At 53.6% G+C, this 19,355-nt stretch overlaps 2 protein-coding genes and 1 long non-coding RNA gene across 8 annotated transcripts; 1 reads left to right on the plus strand and 2 right to left on the minus strand.

The window, feature by feature from the left end:
• Nucleotides 1–254: 254 nt before the first annotated feature.
• On the minus strand, nucleotides 255–5,420 carry SPOUT1 (SPOUT domain containing methyltransferase 1). The gene is made up of 12 exons (XM_056352506.1): nucleotides 5,351–5,420; nucleotides 5,237–5,279; nucleotides 5,028–5,144; nucleotides 4,708–4,867; nucleotides 4,011–4,100; nucleotides 3,626–3,675; nucleotides 3,256–3,386; nucleotides 2,755–2,827; nucleotides 2,290–2,388; nucleotides 1,493–1,595; nucleotides 802–949; nucleotides 255–633 (listed from the first exon to the last, which is right to left on the minus strand). The coding sequence occupies exons 1-12, from the start codon at nucleotides 5,387–5,389 to the stop codon at nucleotides 559–561; spliced, it is 1,128 nt and encodes a 375-aa protein (XP_056208481.1). The 5' UTR covers nucleotides 5,390–5,420; the 3' UTR covers nucleotides 255–558.
• Nucleotides 5,421–6,001: 581 nt separating this feature from the next.
• Nucleotides 6,002–19,330, minus strand: KYAT1 (kynurenine aminotransferase 1). 5 transcript variants are annotated; one of them, XM_056352498.1, is made up of 14 exons: nucleotides 19,201–19,330; nucleotides 14,162–14,283; nucleotides 12,343–12,401; nucleotides 11,242–11,392; nucleotides 10,783–10,932; nucleotides 10,321–10,407; nucleotides 10,081–10,209; nucleotides 9,628–9,748; nucleotides 8,888–8,964; nucleotides 8,540–8,629; nucleotides 8,003–8,189; nucleotides 7,725–7,801; nucleotides 7,419–7,505; nucleotides 6,002–6,999 (listed from the first exon to the last, which is right to left on the minus strand). In XM_056352498.1, exons 2-14 carry the CDS (start codon nucleotides 14,243–14,245, stop codon nucleotides 6,931–6,933), a joined length of 1,368 nt encoding a protein of 455 aa, XP_056208473.1. In that variant the 5' UTR covers nucleotides 14,246–14,283; nucleotides 19,201–19,330; the 3' UTR covers nucleotides 6,002–6,930. The 5 variants fall into 5 exon arrangements, with proteins under 5 accessions (XP_056208473.1, XP_056208472.1, XP_056208474.1 ...); XM_056352497.1 differs by lacking the exon at nucleotides 19,201–19,330 and adding an exon at nucleotides 16,222–16,352; XM_056352499.1 differs by lacking the exon at nucleotides 19,201–19,330 and adding an exon at nucleotides 15,953–16,183.
• On the plus strand, nucleotides 12,377–17,279 carry LOC130155363 (uncharacterized). 2 transcript variants are annotated; one of them, XR_008824042.1, is made up of 3 exons: nucleotides 12,377–12,481; nucleotides 15,091–15,213; nucleotides 17,075–17,279. It is a non-coding gene; the product is annotated as an uncharacterized LOC130155363 (long non-coding RNA). The 2 variants fall into 2 exon arrangements; XR_008824041.1 differs by lacking the exon at nucleotides 12,377–12,481 and having other exon boundaries at nucleotides 14,293–15,213.
• Nucleotides 19,331–19,355: the final 25 nt, after the last annotated feature.

The following is a 19,355-nucleotide window of genomic DNA, read 5'->3' on the forward strand; positions in this document are numbered from 1 at the left end:
ACTGTAACAAGCTATGCTGATGTGCTTTAGTGCTGAGGCCCAACAGAGGCTCCAGCCTTTCCTACTGTTGGTGAGGATGAAGACTTGGAGTTGAAGGGGGCTGGGAGAAGTCAGGCCAAGACAGGAACAGCTTCTTGGCACAAGGATTAAGCTTTGACGTCCTTCAAATCTGAGGGCCACACGGCTCTAGAGGCACTGAGCATGCAGGATCTTTGCACGCTGAGCACCCACCCAAACATGGACTTCAAGGCAGCTGAGGTTCTGTACTGCTTTATTCCCCACCCCAGACACCTGAACTGCTGTGACCCAGGGCTGGTGCCAGCCCTTGCCTCAGCTGCTGAGGGGCAGCAACCAGCCCTTGGCCAGGCCGTGCAGGCTGGAGGGCGCAGACCTGCTGCTCCCAAGGGCAGCCCGGCGCTGGGTCGAGCAGCGCTGCCAGCTTCAGTCACGCTGCGTCTTGGCCCCACCAGGATCTTGGAAGTGATTTGCCCAGCACCTCACGTTTGAACAGCCGCTTCCCCATGGCAGACCTCAGCAAGGTCAGTTGTTTTCCTTCCCTCAGCTGGCGCTGGGTGTCCTCACGGCCTCATCTATGTGGGGTCTCAGCGCAGACAGAGAGATCAGCAATGCTTCCTGGAACAGACCCAGTCGGCAGTCAGAACTGCCAGGCAGGCCAGCTGCTCTCTGCCAAGGCATCGCCATGGGGAACAACATGGGGGCCACAACTGTTGCTGCCAGAGGTGGAACCGCAGCGGTGCTCTGCGCACGCGGGCATCGCACCCCGTTAGCCACCCGCCCTACCTCTGTCCGGATGGTTCTGCTGCCTTGGTTGGGACAAGTGTTCAGGTAGAAGTCAAATAAGACGCTTGGGTCTGTGACCTCCAGGTTTGGGTCCACGTCAACCCCAGCTTCCAAGCCCTCAAGACCTCCAAACACGACGAGGGCATGCCTAGGGGAGAGCACAGGGACAGGCTGAGAGGGGACGTGGCCCCTATGCCCGCCCCGAGGCAGATGCCGCAAGCTGTACAGAGGAGCACTGCTTGTGTGCCTTGAGCCTTCAAGCGTGTGAAGAACTGGCCTCGCAGGAACAGTTCTCTTTAAGTTGATCTGCAAGAAGCAGGCTTGTTTCTTTTGAGTATCTGGGTCTGTGTTCAAGCTCCTCTGTGCCGCTGAAGCAGCGAGTTGTGTCCCTTGCTGACTATCCATTCCAGCGGCCTCTCTAACAAAGGCACTTTGCCAACGCGACAGTCCCTGCTCCCAACTCCAGAGAGACAGGAAAGGAATCAGCCTTGTCCTGGGGTACTCCCCCAGCTTCTGATGCAGAGGAACGTGCCTTGGCATAAAAGGAAGCAGCAGAGCACAGGAGGGGGCCTGCAGGCGCTTCTGTCTAGGAGCATTCCTGCCTGGGAGGACAGCAGTGCCGCAGTGCAGCTCTGTGGCTGCACTAGGCCTCTGGTGGCTCCACACAGGGCCAAGCCAGTGGGACACAAACCTGAAGGACGGGAGAGTGGCCTGATCTACAGAGCTGCCCCGCTCTGAGGTCCCAATAGAGAGGTCATAGCCTTCCTTGAATGGGCACTCTGAAAAGACAGCACCTGCAAAACAAACACGATGTGTGGTTACTTATGTGGTGCTCTCACCCACGCAGCGTGGTTCCTGGACAGGCTGACGCCCCACAGGTGAGGTAGCAGCCAAAGGAATTGCTTTTTGGTGCCACTAGTGCATCAGGAAACAAAAGAAATATTTGTCTTTCCTATGCACTTTCCCTGCTGCAGGAGTCTCCAGCACACTTCACCGCAGCACCTTCTCCTCAAAGCTCAAACAGGTGCCGGGAATCATTCCTTGACTAACAGCTTACAATTTTCCTAGGAAGTCCAATCAACCAAAAGACAAGAAAAGGATTTTGCAGGGCTTTTGAGCTCAAATGTGACTGCCGGCTTTGACGTGAATGAGTGGGAGGTAGTTATCATGGAAATGGAGATGTACTGGCTGGAGATGGAGAGCACGAACTCCTGTCTTTTGCTACAACGTGGACGTTTGGAGCAATGACGAGTGGAGGTACAGGGCAGAGTACTGGTGGCACTTGGGGTGATTAATACCCCTAGCTTTAGCCCTTGCATTTCATTGCTGCAAAGCTGCTAGCTGCGTGTGTAAGCTGCCTTTAAAATGAGAGACTTCTAAGAAAGGGACATAATGTGTGCTGCAGGTGTGCAGCCAGTAGGCCTGAAGCTGGTGTGGAAGCCCAGGCAGAGCCAGGGCAGACAGCAGAGAATCCCTGTGAATACTCACTCAAGCAGGAGGCAAGGCGGACGCTGTAACCCCAGTACAAGCCTGAGACTGTCCGAGGGTGGTGTGTGGACACCACGGTGCCTTTCCGCACTCTGGCTTCTGAAAGGGAAGCAAAGGGATTAACAGCCCTGTGACCTCCTAGTGAGCTGGATGTGACCAGCCACGCATGGCAGTTTCTCCTGGGGCAGGGCACCGACTTGGTGTACAACCCAGAACCTCCCTTTTGAGCACATTCCAGTAAGCGTGCAAGTAGGACAGGGCTGTTTATCAGCTCTTTGACCAGTAAGAGCTTTTTCCAGTTAACTAGGGAGGTATGGTAAGGGTGATACTAAAATGGTGTGTGGAGTGAAAGACACCCTGCGGCTTTGCACTATCTTCAAACATCAGTAATCTGAAGGCTGTCATGTGAAAGGACCAGCCCCTGCAGGACTGAAGGTTACAGATGTGAGCAGGGCAGTGGGTTACCTGGCTTCTGGGGTTCTGCCAGGCGCACAGTGACTCGCAGTCCAGGCTTCAGCTGTCTGTCGATCTGCACCTCCTGCAGTGACAGTCACCATCAGCATCAGACATTCTAGTACTGGGGAAGGTGGGGATGGACAGGGAGGATGGAAGACATTCTAGTACTGAGGAAGTGGGTGTCTGTTCTGGCCTGGAGCTGGAATGAGGAGCTCTGTGACCAGGGCCTGTGTGGCTCAAAGCAGGCTCAGGGCGGCTCGTCGGCAGCCTGAGACTTATTTTGCTGCTTAAAGGTTCAACTCCAGTAGCAAAGCAATGATGTGCTGGAACGGGCAGGCCCACCAGGACTTGGGAAGCCACAAACATTGACGAGCCAGGAGGGACAAGATAGCAACAGCATTTAAACCTCATGCCAGCCCACCACTTCATGCCAGCAGTACCCATCTTGCCTGCTTCAAATCTGCCAGAGACAGAGGAAGTTGTTTTGGGATCTGTGGGTAACAGACGTACCTTCCGCATCCCACAGTTAACAAAAGAGCCTCTGTCTGGCTTAGTTGGCCGGTCCAAGACCACCCCTTCTCGGTACTCTGAATCCTCATCCACACGCATGTGATGGGGGCTGTCCAGGGGGTTGAGCAGCCCTAGAACAGCACAGAGGAACGCAACCAGTAAGGAGAGGACGTAATAGGTGGGAACGCAGGTTTAAGTACAGCTGCTCTGCTGCCCCCTCCCTCCCTGGCCCAGTGTAGCCAGCACAGCACCTCACCACCACTCTGACTGAAGCGGGGGCAAGTTACACTGTGCATCTGTGCAAAACAAGCCAGAGCTCAGGCAGGGGCAGCCAACGTGCTGTTGGCAACAGGGACAACTGAATCGTTACCTGCAAACTGCAGATCCTCATGTTTTGGAAAAAAGGATTTCCTCAAGTACCTGTTACCAGAGAAGGTTGAAATGTGAAAACAGAATCCAAGCCTCAGTTCTAGGCCTGTTCTGACTCAAAGGAGCGGAGTACAGAGAAAAGCATGCTTAGCTGCCTCATGTCGCTGATCTGCCCCTAACGTATCATGCAGGTTGTATCCTGCATTCACTGCTCTTCTTTTAGTTAAACTCCTGAACCAGACAGGTGAAACCATGATATTCGTGTTCCCGCATAATTATGCGGCACAAACAGAATTTGCCTCCTGCCTCCGTGCCCTCTAGCATGACGTGCCCACAGTAGTCAGTTCTGATGCAGACATGATGTAGTCTGACTGTGGTAGACTTACTGAGGACACTCCAAGTACTGCAGGATCCGAGCCAGCTGCACGCAAGCCTTGCCTCTCCTCCCAATTCCATCAAAGTCCCCCTCCACGCTCCTGAAAGAGAAAGCAAACAGCTTGCGAAGTTGGCATGAGGCTGGTCAGGCCTCCAGAAGACCAAGCAGATGCTCCTTAGTTTGAAAACAGCAGCACAACCCTCCCCTCCACCCCTTGTAAAAGGGCTGTTCCAGAGGTGGAGACTGTTAACAAAGCATGTTTGGAATGCTCTCTGCCAGCCGAGTACCTTTTCCAGCTTTTTGATTTCTATGTATTGACACAACCTGGCAGTTGGATGCTACAGGACCGCATGGCTTGGCCAGTTAATGCCGATGCAGGTCCAAGTAAAAAGCTGAAGGACAGGAATTCCTGTTCTGTAAGGATATAGCCCTGCCCTGCCCCCTCCACAGCAAGATTTAAGAGTACAGAACTTGACCTCCTGCTGCTTTGTCATCCCTATGCTGGGATAAAGGATCCTAGTCCCGTGGGCAGTTAAGGCGACCCCTTTGCCCAGCAGCACAGGGCTCCCTGTAGTCCTGGCATTTGAGAGAGGCTCAAACATTTGCTTGAGCTCCACATGGTTCTTTCCTGGTCTCAGCTTAATAAAAGCCTGAAGAAACCGAAAGCAGAGAGGCAATGCTTTCTGAGCATGATGGCTCCTCCTTACTTTACATCTTCTCCGTGCTCATCAAACACGACGATCTCATCCACGCAGAAAATGGCACAGGCCCGGGCGATCTGGCCAGCAAGGTAGGTGCGCAGCTCCAGCGACTGGGCGTTGTTCAGGATGGAGCCTGGCAGGGCTACGCTCAGCGTGTGGTGCCGCCCTGGGGAGCGGCACCGTCAGAGGGACCCGCGGCCCAACAGCCGCGCCCCCCGCACCTCCCCGCCGGGCGCCCCCCCACTCGCAACCTGAAACCGACCCGGCCGCACCGGGACGCCCCAGGGCCGCGATCGCCCCCGCCGGGGCCGCCCATCGCGCGTCACCTCGGTCTGCGCTGGGCTCCTGCTCCCCCGCCTGCTTCTCCGCCAGCTCCCGCACCCGCTGCTTCTCCAGCTTCTTCAGCAGCTTCACCTCCCGCCACTTCTTCTTCTCCGCCTTCCCTGCGAGGGACAACAGCACCTCGCCTCAAGCAGCGCGCCGCGGGGGCGCCGGGGCCCGCAGCGCTCGGGGCGGCCCTTCCCGCCGGCCTTACTCTCCTGCTTCCAGCGCCGCCAGTCCACCTTCCTCTCCACAGCCTGCGGGACACAGCGGCGGTTACGGCCGGGTCCGGGCCCGGCCCCCGGCCCCAGGCCCGGCCCCAGCTCACCTGCAGACCCTGCGGCCGCCCCACGCCGCCGTCCGCCATCTTGCGCCGCGCACCCCCCTCAGCGCTGATTGGCCGGAGCGCGGCGGGGCCGCCCACGGCGGGGCGGGGCCGCCGTCACGTGAGGCAGTGGGCGGGCGGGGCAGCGTTTCGGTTGCCCGCGCGTACCGAGAAGCCAGGCAGCGCTCGCCTCGCTCTGCGGGAGGGTGGGCGGCCGGGGGAGCCCCGCGGCGCAGCTCAGCGTGGCCGGGGGGAGCAGGACCCCCGCCTGCGGGTGTCTGCACCGCACCGCGTGCGTGTCGGAGGATGGGCAGGTGCACCCTGCCCCTGCGGGTGTTGCGTTAATCTTGATGTTGGTTTGTCAGTTTCGGTGACCACAGCTCGCCCCGCCTCTGGCCCAGATGCGTGCACGAGGGCCTTCAGCGCCGCCCTCACCCACCCGGCGGGGCGCATCCCCCCATCTCCCGCCGGCCCTAGGGGTGGCCGGTGCCACGGGCTGCAGCCCCACTCAAGCCCCTGCGGGGCGGCTAACGGCCGTGGGACAAGCAGCCGCCGCCATGGGATCCCGCTGCAAATGCTGCAGGGGTGCTGGCGGCTCTCTGGGAGAGCTGCATCAGCCCCATAATCATTACAGAGGCATCTACTCTTCAGTAATTGCAGTAATTCCACTTTAATAATTTAACTGCCACAAACAGTTATTGCATGGTCTGTTGCACATAACTCCTGCATGATTGATGACGATGCTTTATGTTCTTATCCAGCAGCAGGAGCAGCCCGAGGCCACTGTGCCCGCCCTGCCTGGCCACAGTGTGTGCTCATCAAAAGTCTGGAGGTTTTGCTTTGCAGCCTGGACGATGCTGCCAAGCCCCGACAAAGCGCCAGGAATAGTTTGGGGGTGCACAGGGAAGGTCTGGCAATAGCCGGGGTATTTATTAAAGCCTCATTCCCGGGGGAAACCAGTTACCAATTCTGTGGTCACCTTTCCCAGAGATGCACAGAAAAAAATAATGGGAAAATTGTTAATTATGGGAAACAGTATTTCACTGGGTTTATAATTTTCAGGATCAGAGGAATCAGCCTACTGATGGGTGGTAACACTGCACAGTCCCACGGGAACACAGGTGCTGGTGGAAATGCTGTCCTGCATGCTGGGGCACATGAGTGAGGAGATGGAACAAGACAAGGCACACCAACCCCTCCAGCATGCCCTCAAAGGTAGGTCCTGAAGCACCTTTTCAGAATTTGGTGGTGGAAAAGACCCCAGGAGCCATCCTTACCTCGTGTCTTGCTGTACGCATCCCAGAACTGATGAGCAAAGTCTTCAAACGTTAGAAGAAACATTGAATACTGTCAGTGCACACAAAGACTCACTTTTTCTTGCAAGGAACAGCACAATCATTTCACAGTGACAATGTCCCGCAGACCCTGCGCCTGGCAAACCTCTTACCCTTTTGTCTGACAGAAAATGTGGTTGAAAGCACAAAAATAAGAATGTATCAAAGTTTGTAGCCAAGCAAAGGAAGTGGAGGAAGTGCAGCTGGGGCAGGTGAGGACCATGAAGAGCCTGGTTCTCTCTCCAGTGCTCAGGGACTGGTTTTTTCCTGTTTCCATTTTTGCAATATGTCATTTGCTGCCTTCAGTGTAGCTTCCTCCTAAACAAACACCGCAGGTTCAGTCAGTGGCTTTCAGCCAAATCCCCCTTCCCCTCACTGCAGTCATCCATATAAAAATCCTGTTCTTGTTCTGGAACACTGCAACTGCCCCAGGTTCAATATGAGGCAGGTTCTGCCACCGCCAGGGTGGCCATAGCTGCTGGGCAGTTAAACGTACACCCAGAAGACTCCTGCCTTGGCCAAGGATGTAAGATGCTGATGGGAGAAAGCTTAGGATGGCGCTGGCGCACCTGCCCCCGGCTCGGCTTGTGTGTCTGCAGGAGGGCACTGGACCAGCTGTGGTGCCCTGCTTAGGCTCTAACACCCAAGGTGCTCTGACTTCTTGGCATTTAGCTTGTTACACCAGCCCTGATTAGCACACCCAGCCTCACCTTCCTTCGTGCTGCCGTGTGTCTCACCTTTGCGAAGCAGAACCGGATGAAATGGTTGTAGTTGTTCTTGTGGGCCTCAGAGTAGAAAGCAGAAAGCGGGATGGCAGCAAGTCCCTGGGAAGGGGAAACATGCGGAGCTGCAGTTACCCATCCCGGGCTGGCGTGCAGCCCGCCGTGCCCAGAAGGGGTGATGCTGACCGCCCCAGGCAGCCCTGGGCCATGAGCTGCCAGACCCAGCAGCGGTGTGGTGCTGCTGGCTCCCATGAGCACAGTCAGCGGTGAGGGCACAAACCCACCACAGCAATCACGGTGGAAAGGGCCAGACGCATTTACCTTGTTCTTGACCATCCACTTTGCAAATCTGGAGTCATAGGGCTCATCGGAGTCAGGGACATCGGGGACGCTGGATCCTGCAGAAGCAAAGCAGCACAGAGGTTGGGGCTGCTGCCGGGTGCCCCAGCTGAGCCCCCAGCGCACAGCCGCTGGGGAACACGCTCTTGTCCGTCGCACTTTGGTGGTGGTTTTTGCAGGTTCCTGTCCCTGCTAGTGGTACCACTCCAAGCTGGCCTGCCACACTCAGCCCTGCCTGCGCAAAACTGCAGCTGACTCACTGAATTTGGAGATGTCTGCCACCAAGAAGTAGGTGCCCTCAGGGATGATGGGTTTCATCCCCACAGCATCCAGGCTCTGGACCAGCCAGTCTCTCTTCTTCTGCAGCTCCTCGGGCAGTTGGACAAAGTAGCTGTCTGGTTTCCCGTAGAGCATGAGCTCCCTCTGGAAACCCTGAGCCACAGCCTCCTGCAAGAAGAGAGGAGCCAGTGCCTGGTGGGAAGATGGTCAAGGCTTGCTTGGGAACTGGAGTCTTTGCTCCGATGCAATTCACTGATGATTAGGGAGCTCTCTGCCTCCAGCCCCTCTGACTGGCCCCTTAGGCTTGTCAGTGCAAAATAAGGAATATAGCCCAGGCAGGCTGGCCTCTCCCCTTCCTCTCAGACATGGGGCAACTGCAGGGAGAAGGGAAGAGGCCTCTCCGGGGCACCTGTCTCATCTGTCTGGCCTTTCAGGTCAGCCACGGGCAGGAGGACCCTCTGTCACCCCTGCTTTGGGGGTTTGGGAATTGCAGGGCTATTTGCAGGGAGATACCTTACCTGGGCAAGTGTGGCACAGTGGTACACTGAGTTTTGGTGCACAGTGCGGAGGTGCTGCAGCAGCCTGTTGGGTCCCATGGTCCAGCCCACCTGCAGCAAGGAGAGGAGGGGGAAGGTGGTGAGTCTCTGGGTACCTGCTCGGGCTCCCCTTTACTTGCCTGTGCTGCCTTCATTGTATTCTCCAGACAGGGCTATCATAAAGCAGATTTGGTACTTTCAGACCCTGAGGCTCAAAGCTGAGTGCGCAGCAGCAGTGTTCCCAGTGCTGCGCTGTGGTGACGGGACCCACATCCTGGAGCAAAGGGACAGGTATGGGGACACAACGAGGTGCCGCATGGGGGAATTCACCTTCCATCCAGTCGCACTGAAGGTCTTCCCAGCACTCCCAATGACCACCGTGCGGTCCCACATCCCTTGCAAGGTGGCTGGCCATGGAACAAGAGAGAAACACCAATGGCAGAGCTCAGCATGCTTGCCTCCGGGCTGTGTTAATGACGGTGGGAGCTCTTTGACCACTATAACCTGTGGTGACCTCTTGTGTGCACAGCACATCTTTCACCTGGATGAGCCTCAAAGCATGTTCCAGCAGGAAGCTGGACTTCTGAAGAGCATCTCTTTATAACTAACTGTTTCCATATGCATGCACCCAGCCCCAGGGGTTCCCAGAGGTGCCAAGCACCATCACCCTGCAAGACGGTGTTATTGCAACAGGAAGAACATGCCTCTGAAATCATGTTGACATGGATGTTCCAAAACTAGAGACACTCAGAAAACTGTGAGTTTACAAAGTATGGGGAAAAATTCAGTTTCACTGAAGCCAAAGGGCTCTTTGCTCCGGATCTCATGCTGTGAAGCTCTTTTGTTCCCTCTAACTGGCTCTGGAAGTCAAGGCTCTGGTTTAAGACCTGGCTTGGAGGCTGAGACTGAAGTGCAGCAAAATACCTCTAAGGGGCATACAAGCCCAGTAGCATCATGTGGGCAGGCAGCCCGTGTAATTTCCAGGGGACCCCAGTTAAATCACCAGTTCCTTCCCCGAAGCTGCTGTACCCAGAGAAGATATCCAGGCTCAGCCAAGCCATTCTCCATACCGATGCGGATGTGTTCCTTCCCATCGTAGACCAGCCACTCGTACACTTCATCGCTGAAGCACAGGACGTCATGCTTCACACACAGCTCTGCAATGAGCTCCAGCTCCCCTCGGCTGAACACCTGCAGGGAGCAGAGCAGAGATGCGGCAGGAGCGCCTCTGAGCCCCTCCTGTCCCAGCCCTTCCATGAAAGCTGTGCACCCTGCCTGCACCACCTCCCAAGCCAGGGTGGGCAGGAGCTGGCTGAGTGGTCTGACAGGGCAAAACCACTGCTGGCACAGAAGATCAGGCTTAAAAACACCAGAAGAGCGAGGGCAGCATGTGATGCTCCCACAACACCCATTCCCTTATGTGCGAGGAAGGTTGAGTGACTGCGACACTGCAAATGTGGCCAGGTGAGCTGTAGCACCCCAGCAGCTTTTGGGGCCAGCCACAGCAAGGCCAGAGGCATTACCTTGCCCAGAGGGTTGTTGGGTGAGTTCAGGACGATGGCTTTTGTCCGTTCACTGAATTTGGAAGCCAGTTCAGCTGGGTCCAGCTGCCAGTCTGCACTAGACATCAATTTTCCATCTTTTGGAGCTTTCTAGAGAGAACAAAGGAGAATCTTGGCTTGCTTTGCTACCTCTGCACTCACCTCTTCGCTTGCTTTGCTATGACTCTTCCCTCCTTGACAGCTTTGCTCCAACCCACTCACCGGTCTCAGCGGCACAAACACAGTTGTCCCACCAGCCATTTTCACCATTGGCTCGTAGCAGTCGAAGAAGGGCTCAATGATTATCACCTGGAAGAAAAGGGACATGTCATGCCCTCCTAACCCTGCTCAGACCTCTCAGACCCAGAGAGCAGTGAGAGGGACGGGAAATTTTAATCCCTGAATTACTGTAATGGAGAATCTGCGTTGCCTGTTGGCAGTGCCAGGGAAGAACACCACTGCTCAGGGTAAAACGGTTATTTCGCTTTATGCAGAAATGAGACAGTGTGCTGCAGCAAATAATTTTTTCCCTTTAGAAGCTCAGATACTGGAGAATGGGGATAAACCGCTTCTGCTTTGGAAAAGGACAATGAAAACCATCCTACAGCTGCTGGCAGACCCACAGCCAGGAACGGCTCCCTTGGGGGAAAGCTGCCAGTGCAACAAGCCCAAATCTTGGGTTACCTCATCGCCTTCACCAATGAAAGCCTGGAAGCAGCAGAAAAGGGCCTGGTATGCCCCCACAGTCACCATCACATTGGTCATAGGATCCAGCTCTCGTCCAAGCAGCTTCCCAAAAAACTGGGCTAGGATCTTCACCAGAGGTGGGTGGCCCTGTGGGGTAAGAGAAGGGGTCAGAACTGGGTTGCAGAAGCCTTCTAAGACATGGGTAAGACCCTGGACGGGACCTGGGCAGCCAAGTGCCTTGTGAGGGAGCGTGCGGGGCATCTTCCAGCCTGGCTGCTCCAAACGCCCTGGTAAAGCAGGGCGTTATAGCCCTGGGTGCAGGGGGCCAGGCTGAGGGTGGATGTGTGTTTTGCCTCATGAGATTTGCCCTGTTTCTTGCTGCCTGATAAGCCCTGAAGTGGCCAAGGCTAACAGAGAGCGAGCAGGTATTGCGGGTGAGGGAGTCTGTCCACGCACGAAGGCACGGGTGTACTGGTGCAGCATGTGGTTCTCCTCGCTGAGGGCTCTCAGGAATGCCTCCTTCAGAAAGCCGGGGGGAGGGAAGTCAGGGAAGCCCTGTCCCAGGTTCACTGTGGAGTAGGTGGCAGCCAGCTTTACAAACTCCACCCTGGAGAGAAGAAAGTTAGAGAAAGAAGCATTTACAGAGGGTTCGAGCAGCGTGCTGGCGCCAGCTCTGCTTGCCAGCATCCCTTTGAAGTCACCAAGGTTGGTGTCCCTCCTGCAAAGCCATCCCACTGCTCACAGGCGGACAGGACCGAGCACAGGTCACTTCAGACCTGTTTCAATTAAACCAAGGATGAGGTACTATTGCATTGGGGGGTGGGTTTAATTGTTTAATTGTTCTCGAAGGAAACAGCCACTATGTTGTCTGGGTGTGCGGTCGTAGCTGAAGCTGCACACCACTTCTGATCAGACCAGACCGAGCAGGAGAGGACTCAGAGGTTTTCAAGCTCATGCCAGTTCTGCAAAATTTAGCAACTAGGCATGTTGAAGGACACTGCAGAGGGAAAGGTAGGCTGAACTCATCGGTAGTTTGTGCCTTGAAACCAGACAGAGCAGGGCACTGGGGGAAAGCCCATTTAAATCTCTTCAAGCATGCAGCTTTCCCAATGCTAACCTGTGCCTGGCAGGCTGGGAATCGCATTTGCAGCATCCCTTTGCCTGCCTCTCTGCTTGCAGTGTCCTAGAGTGACTTGAAGCAGATGCCAGGCTGCAGCTAGTGTGCTGAACCACCTGGCTCAGATTTGGGTGCTGCTGGGATCATTCAGGTGGATGGTTGGATGGGGTGCAACACACTACAAGGCAGTCCTGCCTGCCTTCCTGCAGGATGGTGCAGAGCACCTGATACAGCACGAAGTGGGAGCAGCAGGTACATAACTGAGCCAGGGTAAAATCTCCAGGGACAAACTTGCCCTTTTGTGCGCTGCCTGAACAAATGCAAAGCAGCCAAGGGAGACTGCTGCTCTGTGCTGTGAGGGTGCAGTGGTTTCTGTCTGGCGTTAGGCTGCTTAAAACCACATCTACCATCAGGGTAAACCAGATATTCTCTTAACTCACCAGATATTCTTATCTATTCCCTCCAGCCTCCGAGCTTGCACTGGCCTTGACATTTCTGCCTGCAAAAAGAGAAAAAGAGAGTCTGAAGCTTTTACCAACGGCAATGGGGCTGCGTGCGAAGGGGATGTGGCCTCCCCAGGTGTGCTTTTCTGAATAGAAGGTGTGCCCTTTAGTATTGCTTCATGGGTTGCTGACCGATGTTAGAGCAGTAACGCTGTTGCAGTGGTTTCTGGAAAAAGCTTCATGCACTTTTTGTGAAAGATCAGACAAGAGCTGGCAGAGAAGGATGTTTCATTTACAAGTCTCAACAAGAACTGAGAAAACAGATAAACAAAAGAAGTGTGTGTACATTCACTGGGGAGCTGGCAGTGCCTTACACCTCATTTTCAGCTGCAATAAATCATCAGGTCAAATGACCTCAGCCAACCTGTAACAGCCAGGCCAACGACCCCAGACCTCAGGCTTTTGCCTGCCATAGCCTCTCTTGTCCTCCATTGGAAGGACCTCCTTGTTCTCTATAGGCCACAAAATATCCCCTTTTCCTAGAATAACAAACTTTTTTACTCCACACTGCTCTATGGAATAGCAGAAGTATTTACTCCTTTGTCCTGCTGGAGCGCTTGGTGAAGGGAGTTGCTCTGGATCCTAAACAATATGCTGTCTTTTGCGCCTAAAGTTCATGGCACAAACAGGCAGCAAGAGGGTACAGGCAAGAGGGGAGCACAGCACAGGTCAGTCTGATGTACAGAGGCACCAAGGTACTGTCTGCCTGACTGGTATCTGGTTTCCATGTGCGTCATGGCTGGGGGTGGTGGGAAGAAGGACAACAGGAGACACTGAGAGCAAAGTCCTCCTTCTGGTCGGATAAGCACAGTGGGAGAAAGTCAGATGTGCCTAAGGGAGCCCCACTCCTCTCCCCCAGCCCCCTGCTTTGCTCTTTCTGTACAAGCTCACAGATATTATGGTCAGCAAGACCCAGTGCCTGAGCTGATTTTGGTTGGAGTAGAAGGATTTGTGGCTTGGAAAGTAAAAGCTGGAGGTGAAATATTAACAGTTCTCTTGCAGTGAGGCTGCTGCTGGCCACAGTTCAGAGAACGAACAGCATCGGCAAGTGTCATGGGGGTCAGTAGGAAAAAGATGATTTAAGCCTAGAAATTCCCAGTTCTGAGGAAAGGCTTTGTCTGCTCCAGCCTTTTCAGGCAGGAAAATAACAACTATTTTCTTCTTTTGATGTCCCACCCATGCCATCCCCAGCCTGAGTGATGCTGCCGTGGGCAGCTACCCATCAGGCTGGGGAGCAACATGGTCTTGGGGCCATGCAGCCCCCAAATCTGTCAGTCTATTCTGCTCCCCAAACCAAATGATGAGTTTCTCCAGTTGCAACCTGCCTGGCAGCCAGACAGGATGGTTGATTGCAAATGTAGAAGACTAAGTGGCCACAACCTTTCACCGCTGATTCCCTGCCACATGTGATTTCCTCACTCTGCATGTTTGTATCTGCAAAAGGGATGCTGATATTTCCCAAGTACTTTGCAACCCAAGAAGCTTTAGTAGAAGAGACCATCAGATGGGGCAACCCCACCATGAGCTTTGTTCTGTATTAAAGATATTCTCTCACTTATGTTTCCTTTAAATAGGCTACCTGGAAATAAGCAGGTACAGAGGAGATTGCACCAGTGTGACTTTTCCTGGTGTGTCCTACCCACCTTCCCCGCCAAGGCTAGCTCCTGGGCAGTGAGTTCCCTGGGCTCCACAGGGCTGCAGCCTCAGGCAGGGACCAGGCTGCTGGCCAGAAACAGTCACATTGGGCATTCAATACCTCACTGGAGTATGAGCTATATCCAGCGCTGCTCTTTCTCTTCAGCAAGAAGTGACGCAGAGACGGTCCTGCTCTCCTGAGCATGCCACGGCTCCTGCTGTCTCACTGGTACGGGCACAGGCCTGCATTTCCCCCAGACACAAGCAGAAGAGTAAGACAAGCACTCCATGGCTGCAGGAGTAAAGCAAATGCTCTGTGTACCCAGGGCCGAGGCAGGTCCAGACCCAAAGCTGTGATCATTCTGCCACAGAAAGGAAAAAGGGGAACAAGGTGCATGCTGTCGCTGCAACGTCAAAGAGTGCCAGGGCTGTACTTCGTACCCATGACACACACAGACTCAGGATCCCATGGGCAACCATGGCTTCCGCCTCCTCTCTCCTGAATTCCAGGTTCTCCCCACTTTCCTCTGCGCTGGGGGGAGCGGTACAGACACCACTGAGAGGGCATCCTCCGGGAATTCTGTATTCAATATCAGCTTCCCATCCAGTTTCATTTATCCCAGGTATCTCTTGCCTCTGCCCTTCCTGGCTGCTGGGGCTGTGCCTCAGCCAGGCTGTTTGAATACCCTGCCTCTTGGGGCTGGCAAGTGAAACAAGGGGCCTTAGGGATGTGCCACACAAACCCATCTCTTTTTTCATGTTCTTAAGGTTACCAAAAAAATCAAAGCAAGACTACTGCTGTTTTTGAGACTCTCTGACCTCTCAGCTGCTGCAGCTCTGGGCTGTTTAGTCACAAGTCTTACTCTGATTGACAAGATGACAGCTTCCATCTTCAAAGTGATTTTGGTGTTTACCTTTCCTTCAAGGCCCCAGACAACTTAATTTCTGTGCCTGCTGCTGCCTGTTCCTTCACCTCAGACCCCCTCAACTATTCTACAACATTGCTTAAACATGCAGCATTTAAGCTAAAGTAAGTTATTTTTTCGTTAGGTACTTGAGGTAAAAGTGGTGTGTCTGGAGGACGCACGTGCCTTTATTTTGACCAGCCATGGATTAATTTACCCAGCTGCCAAAAAGTAAATTAAAACAGGTTTGAAGCTGACCAGCCCACAGGTAAGTTCTCAGTACTGCTAGGTGCACTTTCCACCTTGACATGCAGGATGTACGTCCCCACGGTTTCCATCTTGTGTTATTTCTAACAAAAGTCCAAAGTGGCTGCCAGCTGAAACCAGTGGGGTTTTACATCTCTTTGCCCAGGTGGGACAAAACAGCACAATTCATGGAAAAATGGGAAGCCACAGCATAATATTAGTCAGGACTGTGAAATATCCACCTTGCCCCTGTGTGCAGGACAGCTGCATGTTGGGGCCAATACTGAGATGTGGGGGGACACTGCTTTGGGATGCAAAGCAAATGAGTACTGGAATGAGGGGACTAACTCTGCAGGTGACAAAATGGAAGTGTGGTAGTTAAAGAGGGCTTCAACAGATTACAGTGAACTAGGAGCAGGTGTTAAGAGCTGTGCACGAGGCTGCTGCAAAGAACTAGAGGCAGCACCAGGGTCAGGGCACTGCTGCCAGTGGGAGCAGCCGAGCAGGGCTGGGGCAGAGGGCTCTGCCTCACCGCCACAGCCCTGGCGAATGTTTTGGAGCAGGGACAGCCACCAGAGCCGGAAAGCCTGGGAAGGGCTCAGGGAGCCTCTCACCTGGTGGGGCATTTCAGGCTATGCTGTACATACGCTCCCTGGACAGGAGCCGGGGCACCTCTTGCCCTGGCAGGGTGCACAGGACGGAGCACACTAAGGATTTTGGAGGTGACAGCTGAAAGGTCATGGTGGGGACCGGTCACTCACCACCTCCTGCCCTGCAGCCTGCGGGCACCAGCCGTCTCCTCTGTCCCGCTGCTCACCAAGCACCTCCGCAGCGCTGGCCAGCCTGGGTGCTCACAGGTGCACCCGAAAGACTTTTGGGGACAAGGGTCCCCCTGAACCCCTCACACCACGGGGTGCAAGGCCACAGCACAGCGGGAGCACGAGCGAATGCAGCAGCAACAGCCAGAAAGCGCACACACGCAGGCACAAGGCAGCTCCCAGATGGGATAGTGGGGGTAAAACTGACTTACATCAAGCTGCGCTACGCTGGTTTATGCTGGAAAGTCTGGCACAACTGCCCAGGCTGCCTTTGCACACATGCTGCCCTCCCCCTGCCTCTGAAAGGCTCCATCTGCAGCTGGGACTTCCTGGGAGGAGTCGGAGGCTGCAGGAAGGTGGGAGTCGAGCTGCAACACTCCGAGGGGGAAAATCGTACCGGGGGAAAAAGAGATCTTGGGCTGCTCTCTAAATCACCAGGGTGAGGGAGGAGAGGGCTTTTGGGACACAGGTCCCTTCCAGAGGCTCAGAGTCAGAGCTGCCAGAGGGTTTTAGCTGCCTGGGAAAATAGCCCAGCATATTGTTCAGATGGAGGATCATACCACCATAATTATAGTGGGATAATTTTTGTGGTATGGCTATAATTACTTTGGCATGACAATGGCAGGGAATTTCCCTTTGAGTGAAGTGTTCAGTCATTTTGAAAAATTATTTCTTAATTTATTAGAGTCAGAGACTCTAAAATATTTTACCCTGCAGGCTTAATACTATTGGAGAATGGATCACAGGTACAGAAGGTGGAGGCATGAGGGTAACGACCTACTGTCACGATACAACCTAAAGCAGGATCTTGCAGTGTTGTCTGACCCCTGGGCTGTGGATGGGCTGGGAGACAGATAGCAGCCTCAGAGGGGGATTTCAGCACAGGGATGCAGACGCTGAACTCTCCGTCAGTTGTTTGAGAGGTGACAATTGCTGCAGTGAGGCGTAGAGCGCAAATCATCCTCTCTTGGCTTCCCTTTTCCTTTTGTGACAAGGCTTTACAAGCACTGATGAATCAGGTTGTGTGGGTCTCCTGAGTGAGTATTTACTGTCTCCCTTTCACAGCTGGAAAAAGTGAGCCACAAGGAAAGGAAGCGGCTGACATCCGCTGTGCCAAAGGTTCCTGGATCCTAACCCCATGTCTGGCCACTGTGCTCACAGCACCCCTGCCATGACTAAGCAGGAGGGAAAGTCTGCACAGGCAGATGCGAACTCTGTTTTCTAAACCGCTGTTTAACCCAAACACTGAAATAAACAGATGGAAGGAAAACTTGTGTTTGCTCCTGTAACAATGCATCTGGTACATCCTGAGCCATCTAACAGCTCAACGCCATTTTATCCTCTCCGTCCTGCCGTCCTCACTATGCTTTCTTTGCCCCCTCCTCCACCAGCCTTGCACCTTCGCTGGTGGTTGTTTACCCCTGAGCTGAGCTCACTTGACTAACTAAACTGGCAAAAAGCCAACTGACAGAAAAGCGGACAATTTTCTGTAAGGTCCGTGAGTTGAACTGGCTCAGGGCAGGGTGCGCTTGAGTGCTAAAGGCACTGCAAGGAAACAAGAGATCCAGGTAGGGAGCAGAGCAGAGAGGAATGGGGACGAGAGGAGATGGACCGGAGCACAAGATCCCACCTTCTCTGGCAGGATTTGGCCTTTATATTGGTTGGTTCAACAGTAACATGTTACTTTACCTTCATGTCCTCTTGAAATTCAGCTGAAATTGCTGGATAATATCTATGCGGCCAGCAAGGAAAAGGACACATCTAACCTTCTTGGAGTTTGTATTGTAAAACTCAAGGAAAATTAGGACCCTTTCTTTCTGCAGGTCATTTGAATTTAGCAGGTGCATCTGGACACAAACATTTCTTCTTAATGATTTTCTTTTTTTTTTTAAATCTAGCTATTGCACTGGTTTTGTGAGTGGCTACAACAGGCAGGTTGTTGCCTGATCCTGGTGGGTGGGCTCATAGCTCCTCTGGTAGCAGTCCTGTGCCTGTGGCTACAGGAGGATGCTAAGACCTACAATGTTCCTAGAAAGCCACAGATATGCTTATTTTACTGTAACAGTGATCACTGGTGTATACAATTTTAAACTGGCTGCACTTAACCACTCAGAACTATCTCTTGTATACTAATGAAATTATAATGCATGACTTTGAACCATCTTTTATGAATTAAAAAAAAAAAAGATGCTGCCCAGTATCTTCCAGTGAGTGAGCCAAACAACAATAACCACTAGTGAATCAGCCTGCTTTTTTCAGGTACCACAAAATTACTGTTGGATGTATCGTCATAACACAGCAGTGTTACTATTCCTGCCGTGAGGAAACACATGCTTGATTTTGCTGTGGGCTTAGTTCAGTGAGCTGTTGTTAAAGAAAGGGAATGGGGTTTTCAAAATATTCCACTTTAGAAATGTCACATAGGTTGGTTCTTAAGGAAGAAAGTGGTAAAAGCTGCAGCTTAAATGATTTTCATTCTTTTATTGTTAATTAGCCTTACTGTTGATAGTAGTTGTATCCACTATTTTTTATTTGAGGCATCCAGTGAAACATTCCCCAGATTTTCTCCACTGACCCGGACCACGTGCCCCTGGTCCCTAAGTGTGAGTGATGCCTGTGGCCTTGGTCATTGCTCAGTGGTTTGAAGGACAGGAACCAGGCACCCGCCAGAGCTCTGCGTGGGCATGGGCGTGTGAGGCCTGGCTCTGTACTGACCTCCTGCACGGGCACAGCCAGAGCCAGGCAGGTGAAGTGGATTGTAACCCTTTTGGAAAGGGTTTAACATCACCTGGGAGGAGGCAGGGCCCTAACGAGGAAAGACGCAGCCTCCTTTTTGTCTGCAGCCTGGGGTGCCGCACACCAGTTCTGCGCGTCTTTAACCATGCCAAGGGGCTTAAACAGAAACAGTGCGGTGTCAGGGCACGGCAGATGCAATTTTCTACCCTTCTGTGACACCAGCCCGAATCAGGGCCTGAAGCCGCCCATGGCAGGCCTGCCTTTCCTCAAGTTCCTCCCCGGGGGACAGCGGCTGCCACCCCTCAATGCCACAGGACAGCACGGCTACGCATGGTACTATATTACATGAAATAATAACAGAAGGCTTGATCACGATTAGGTCATAAACCTTAATAAAGAGTGTTTGGGGAGTTCTTTGACAAAAATAATCAGTTCTGGGCGCCAAAGTTACTTACAGCAAGCGCTGGCGCTCAGCTCATGAAATGCGGCATCCCCTTTAAGACGCTCACCATTTTGCGCGCTGCCCTGCACCAAGATGGCGCCCCCGCCCTCATTTTCCGCTTCCCAATTCTACCTCGCCCACTCGCCCCCGTCGACCGCGCCCTGGACA

The sequence above is a fragment of the Falco biarmicus genome, chromosome 9 (assembly GCF_023638135.1).
Source record: "Falco biarmicus isolate bFalBia1 chromosome 9, bFalBia1.pri, whole genome shotgun sequence".
Lineage (NCBI taxonomy): Eukaryota > Metazoa > Chordata > Aves > Falconiformes > Falconidae > Falco > Falco biarmicus.

Coding starts and splice junctions, on each gene's coding strand:
- SPOUT1 (XM_056352506.1), bottom strand. CDS start 5,389: ATGGCGGACGGCGGCGTGGGGCGGCCGCAGGGTCTGCAG. Junction 4,868..5,027: donor GGAGCCCAGCGCAGACCGAG/GTGACGCGCGAT, acceptor GCCGCTCCCCAG/GGCGGCACCACACGCTGAGC. Junction 4,101..4,707: donor GAGCACGGAGAAGATGTAAA/GTAAGGAGGAGC, acceptor TTTCTCTTTCAG/GAGCGTGGAGGGGGACTTTG.
- KYAT1 (XM_056352498.1), bottom strand. CDS start 14,245: ATGCTCAGGAGAGCAGGACCGTCTCTGCGTCACTTCTTGCTGAAGAGA. Junction 10,933..11,241: donor ACCAGTACACCCGTGCCTTC/GTGCGTGGACAG, acceptor CTTACCCCACAG/GGCCACCCACCTCTGGTGAA. Junction 9,749..10,080: donor CCAACAACCCTCTGGGCAAG/GTAATGCCTCTG, acceptor TGCTCCCTGCAG/GTGTTCAGCCGAGGGGAGCT.